This window comes from Thunnus thynnus, chromosome 5, assembly GCF_963924715.1.
Source record: "Thunnus thynnus chromosome 5, fThuThy2.1, whole genome shotgun sequence".
In the NCBI taxonomy this organism is placed as follows: domain Eukaryota; kingdom Metazoa; phylum Chordata; class Actinopteri; order Scombriformes; family Scombridae; genus Thunnus; species Thunnus thynnus.
This window is the reverse complement of record NC_089521.1, coordinates 2,744,373-2,750,464: the sequence shown is the minus strand read 5'-3', so window position 1 is coordinate 2,750,464 and position 6,092 is coordinate 2,744,373. Positions and strand designations below refer to the sequence as shown.

The following is a 6,092-nucleotide window of genomic DNA, read 5'->3' as shown; positions in this document are numbered from 1 at the left end:
AAGGCAATATCCAGGAATCATTGGAGGCTGTGAGAACAAAGTAGCTTCAGAGAGAGGAGGGGACTTAATACAGTCATGGGGGCTAATGTTAAGCTAGCTGTTGATGGTCAGTAAATACCTCTAAACTGTAGGCAAACCATGGAAGCAGACGCATGTTAGTGCATTGATGAACTCATTTTATTGGTCTGATTTGTCACAGCCACAAATACACACAGGTAACAAACAGAAATCAAATCAAACCATAAAACATTTTGCACAGAAGAAACTCTCCTCCATCAATGAAAAGAAAGACAATGATTCAAAATACAAAATATTTAAACAAAGAACAAATTATGGCTTTTTCTTTTTTTACAGTGGTGCCAGACAGACAACAGGTCCAAATAAAGACGTGAATAAATCAAAAACATACTATTCATAAGCCATTTCATTGTGATTATTGGAGCCATGATAATGCATCTACCAAACTAAAACAAACATTACTATCAAGACTTTTAAAGATAATCTTACACTAACAGATTTGGGCTTTCTAGCCGTACTGACCCATCCAGTACTAGTTTCGGTGATTGGAGTGGATAGTTGATCATTAAGAGAAATTTCTAAATAGGCTTTGTGGTTTGTCAGTTTGAACATCTCAACCATGAGGTCTGGGTCAAATGAAAATCCTGCAGATGGCACTGTAGCAGAAATAGTGAGGACTGCAGCAAAGCTTTTGCTCATTCTTAAAACTTGATTTGGGATGTTACAGTGCAAGAGAACAGAATCTTCTCTCAACTGGGATATAAAAGGAAAACTCACATGTTGCAAATGCCTTATTATAGTAGTGGTACAACTTTCCACAGAGCAGCAAAGTCTCAGTTACCAGCAGTCTGAGACATCTCTTCAGGTAAACTGTTAGTTAAAGCTTTGAAACTTTGAGTCAAATGAGAGATTTTTAAAGTAGGTTTATGTTTTATGATAACACATTGGCAATATTGCAAGCAGTAAAAAGGTTTTTTTTAAAAAATGTAAATAAAATTTACATTTAAAAAAAAAGGGGGAAAGGTTGTTACGCACGGACTCTATTGTTATGCAAGGACTGTCTTGTCTCACACGGTGTTGGGCAGGAGCATATTACTCGTTAACATTTTATAGAAATGTGGTTACTTTTTCAGTAAAGGGTGGTGTCAGAGATTACAATTTGAAATTGACATTACAGTAACTACCTCTCCATCACTTCAACATGTTGGAGCTCGGCTTGTTTGCTCTCTTACTATGTTCAGTGCACAGATTGTCTGGTGCTGCAGTGGAGTCTGTTTCTCCATTGCTTTGTTTCCCCTTTCCTTAACCTATATCTAACCTTCGTCCTAACCCCAGTAATCTCTGCAAAACCTAACCTAAGACCTAACCCCAACAACACACAGGGAAGCACTATTCTAAGGAGGACGAACTACAAAACAATACCAGGTAACTTCAAAGTTGTCTTATTTACAGAGTATCTTCTTAGCTGTCTTGATAACGTTATCCATTGGTAAGCCTACAATCAGAAATCAGCTGGTTTTGTTCATAGCTGGAGGGTGTGTGAACCCTGGTTTCTATCTCTACATTTATTAAATACAGAAAATGAGACCTGTGGGTGTAGCAGCTTTAGAGTTGTTGGAAGGCACCTCTAAGGAGCTGGGCTGAGTAAAGGAAGCAATGTAACACATTTTGTAACTCATTTCAGCTGTTAAGTCCTAAGTCTATTAATGTAATTGAGTTTCAAGTAATGAGTTACTTTTTGCAAGTAACTTGCCCAACAGTAATCACATCACTCTGCCACTTGCACCTTTGCTTTTGAATTATGAGCTTCAATATACATATTGAAATCTAAGTTGTTTTTGACATAATAACTGATGCTTTATTCCCATGTATAACCATTTTGACAGATGGTATGTGAAATCTAGGATGCTAACTACTGCATGTCTCTATAGAACCTTCTCCAAAATACATTTGATTCAAGACATTGCATTTGGCTGAGGGAGAAATATTGTGAAAATTTGACAAGTGAATAGTAATCAAGTGTGATTAATAAGAAAATCACAAATATGAATACACCATCATTGAACGTCTAATATTGTTATGTTCTGTGATAATTAATTATTTATTGCCTCTTTCTATGTTAAGTCTTCTGAGCCATTTTCATGATGAATGACTATATAAATAAAGTAGAATTTTCATTTCAAGGTGTAATCATATTGTCAAAGAAGCTCCACAAAGAGCTGCTGTTTGATTCTTAGTTAGAAGAAAACTCAAACACTGCTGCCAACACCCAACACCTTTAGACACAGACATGTTCAACAATTCAGCCTCAACTAGACAAGCAATTTTACAAAACTGCATTGTTTTCTTTTTATTCTTTTGACCCACCACCCACACTACACCCATTTAGGTTTTTCTTATCACTGATGAAAGAGATTCATTCCCGCTCTCTTGAACTGTTACAAATGCACATTTTTGCTGGCGCACAAGACAGGAAACAGCTTATGAATGTGTATCTCATAAAAATAAAGAGATGAAAGAAAAAAAAAGCAACAATCTATCAAAGGAGATTCTCATCCTACAGTAAAAAACCTTTTCAGCTCCAAGATCACAGCCAAAGTATGATCAAAGCAAAGCAGACGACAGCAGAGGGAGACTGAGGTTGAAATCTGCCTCATGCGGTCAGTAACAGAATATGCTCGGTTCAAATAGAAATGACTCTCTTTGGAAGACACTGAACACAGTCAAGCGCTCTCACTGTTGACACAATATCAGCTTTGTGTCACATGCAGAGTGGAAATCCAACCATTGATGCTTTATTTATCTGTGCAGCTGTTCCTTTCTTTTTTTGGACCCAGACAGTTTTAAACATACACACTATGTTGAAGACACATTGAAACATAGCCAAGAGAAAACATTAGACAAACATGCATCATTTACACAACCAGTCGCAGCACAAAACCCTTTGTAATAAATACATTTTCAACATTAAGCTGTACAAGAAAAAGAAAACAATGAACTCATTAAGTACTGTTCTGTACTGTATGTGGTTTGAGTTTAGCTTTTGAGAGTGTTGATAGAGAAAGTGATGAGATGATTTTTGAAACAAGCAAAAGAGTAAATCCGGGCAAAATCTGAGTGGTGATGATAAAAAATATGAAACTGCCTATAACTGAAAACAAGTCAGAAGATTTTTTTTTTTTTGAAGGGAACGGACTAGTTGACTTATTTGATATGACGTGAAGTGAACAGATTAGGCTTGATGTGATTTGCAGAACAGCCATTTTGTTCATTGTGGTGGACATCAACAAACAAACTAATCAAAGCTAAAGTGATGAAAAGGATTGTGAAATGATGAACACTGATGAGGTTAATAAATTACAAAGTGACAGCCAATTCAAATGCACTTCGATTTCACAGCTGATGGTTACAAACTGGCTTTCATTCATCATGTACCCAAAACTGCCATTTATCATGTAAGGTATTTCACTATTTTCTTATATATTAATTTAGGTACTCAATAAAATGGCAAATGTAATAACAAATGCCCATCACAACCAGTCACCAACAGCCAAAAACCCTAAATATCAAATTCAAAATTTACAATGATACATAACAGAGCAAAACAGCTAACATTTGAAGTTTTTACTTTATAAATGACTTAAATCATCAATTATCAAAACAGTTGTTGTCTGTCAACCACATTCAGCTCTACCTCAGTCATTTTTACTACTGCTGTCAGTTTTTTAAAGGCCAATCAAAAACCACACATGTGCACAAACTTTATTCACTGAGCCTGCTGTCAACAGGAACAATGGGAAATCTGATGTTTGCTGAGCTTCAGTGATTAAATCAATTTCCCTTTGACTTTATGACTGAGAGCACAAGGCAATTTATCAATTTTCTTGTTCAGTTCGTGAATTGCATCGGTTAATTTTGTTGTCTTCCACTTGGACTTCTAACCACAGACGGCTGACTTTACATGACAAATGGCAGATGCTTTCATGAAGTCATGTTTGTATATATCAGTATACCATTGATCTCCATTCACAAGCATTTTCATCATCATTTTCAAACAGGGAAGGCAGTATGTGGTCCCACTGCAGGATTTTATATTGTACATGCAAACAGGATGCCAAACCAACAGTGATGGTTAGTTTCCTCCACAGGATGGTGCAATAATGCCATTACTCATTTCAGGCCAAGGACAAGTGACAGTGGGACAATGAGGGGGAAGGTAACAGTTATTAAAAAGGAAAGAGACAGGGTTACATTAACACACTCAACAGACCTAATGTTATCTATGGTGGTTTTGTCTATAATGTACATCTGCTGAAGACAGAAAAGCAAATGTACACACAGTTTTACTGAGACATATTATGTCTGTGCAAGTCCAGCAAAATGAGAAAGTAGTTTCCCTGTGCTGAGGAAAGGAGGAGATCAACTTCAGACTGAGCTACAGACTAGAGGAGACGGTGTTCATACACAACATACAGCACATAGGACAGACTATTGGATCTCGGTACACACACGAGTAGTTGTTTCATTTCAAGTAATACTACTGCAGTATTCATGTATATTAAACCTCTCTATTAGTTTGATGCAATGAGAAGTCAGAAACTGCTAGTGAAATGGCACTGCAAAAACCATGGAATTCAGGTTACCAGTTGCAGGGGAAATTTTTACTCAGAGGAAAATTGCACAAAATAATTTGAATGGCTCCTTTAGGATAGATTCTTAAACTCTGTCGGCAACAGTAATTATTTTCCACTGTCTAAGTGAAATAAAAACTTAACAGCACACTGGGTCCTCCAAAATGTTGAATGTTGTAAAGGAGCAGATATATTATATCACTAAACAAAACTATGAAAAAAAGGGGAAGTACACCCACCCAGAGTTTCCACTAATATTTCCAGAAACAGTAGCCACAATTCAGTGTCATTATAAGTTTATATTTCCTTACTTAAAATGTGAAGACAATTACAATTTCATTTGGCTTTAACTTCCCTAAATTTCCCAAATAATTCAAAAATAAAATCATAAGTGAAAATGAGATGGCACAGCTACAGATATCATCAGTCAGACGTGACTAAGCTCAAACCAGAACTAGAAGACAAAACGACAAATTGCTGACAACTGGACAAGCTGAATGCAGTCATTAGTTGGCCACAGCTGTAAAGTCACAACATTACAAGAACAAGTAGAAGGAAACGTCAGAGAATTCCAAACTTAACAGCCTCTTTCACTTTTTCAACATTCAGGCTGATTTGTAGAAGAGCCAACCATTTTATAGACTCAGATATTTGCTAAAGTTGCTGGAAAGCCTTAAAAAAGCCACAGAAAGAATTTTCCAACATGTAGCCAGTATCTGACATTATTTCCCATCATGCATGTCACTGGTGGTAGAAATACAAGGAGCAGAGGATATTATAACCAGTTAGATCATGTGATTTAATCCTCACATCATCATCATCTAGTGTCTTAATAGATTCATTGTGTTATTCAAGGATCACACTTTTTTCAACAGAAATCATTTCTGAACACTGAAACTTGTTTACACCTAACCCCCCCCCCCCACATCCCATCCTTAGTGAAATGATCGACCGCTCCTCTCTGAAACCTTCACAAAATAAAAATGTTTTACACAGTTAATAAAAAGAAAAAAAAATGAGCTTGGCATTTTACATTTAATAGGTGTGGGTTATTTCCATTCTTGCTTTCTCTCAAATGCAAAGTGAAGTCAAATTCAGTTGTAACTCAAACAGGTTCCAACATTAAGCAGATATATTTTGGCCTCTTAATCCCCTTATCACACCCCCCCCCCCACCCCCTGCACTGCATCTCACATGACCTCACTGGAGGATTTTCTCTCGTGTGTCAGGCAGTCTGAGGGCCACCAGGCCGCCGCACACCAGTGCAGTGAAAGACAGGAGGATGGGGATGGCTTTGGTGATGCCCACAAAGCTGGCAAAGATAGAGCTGCCGAGTACCGCCGCCAGCTTACAGAGAGCATTCAGCACACCGAACGCTGTAGCCCTGGGAGACAGAAGCAAGATACGGCTTTTAACGACCATTCTTAAAGATCTTTAAACATG

General features: G+C 37.3%; 1 protein-coding gene across 1 annotated transcript in view; it reads right to left on the bottom strand.

Annotated features, from left to right (window-relative positions):
* Nucleotides 1–155: 155 nt before the first annotated feature.
* The window catches only part of LOC137182475 (synaptic vesicle glycoprotein 2B-like), a 61,729-nt gene continuing 55,792 nt past the window's right edge, over nucleotides 156–6,092 (bottom strand). The window contains exon 15 of the mRNA XM_067588706.1: nucleotides 156–6,033. Coding sequence (XP_067444807.1) covers nucleotides 5,850–6,033 — 184 coding nt within the window. The 3' untranslated portion in view covers nucleotides 156–5,849. The remainder of the gene's footprint in view (nucleotides 6,034–6,092) is intronic.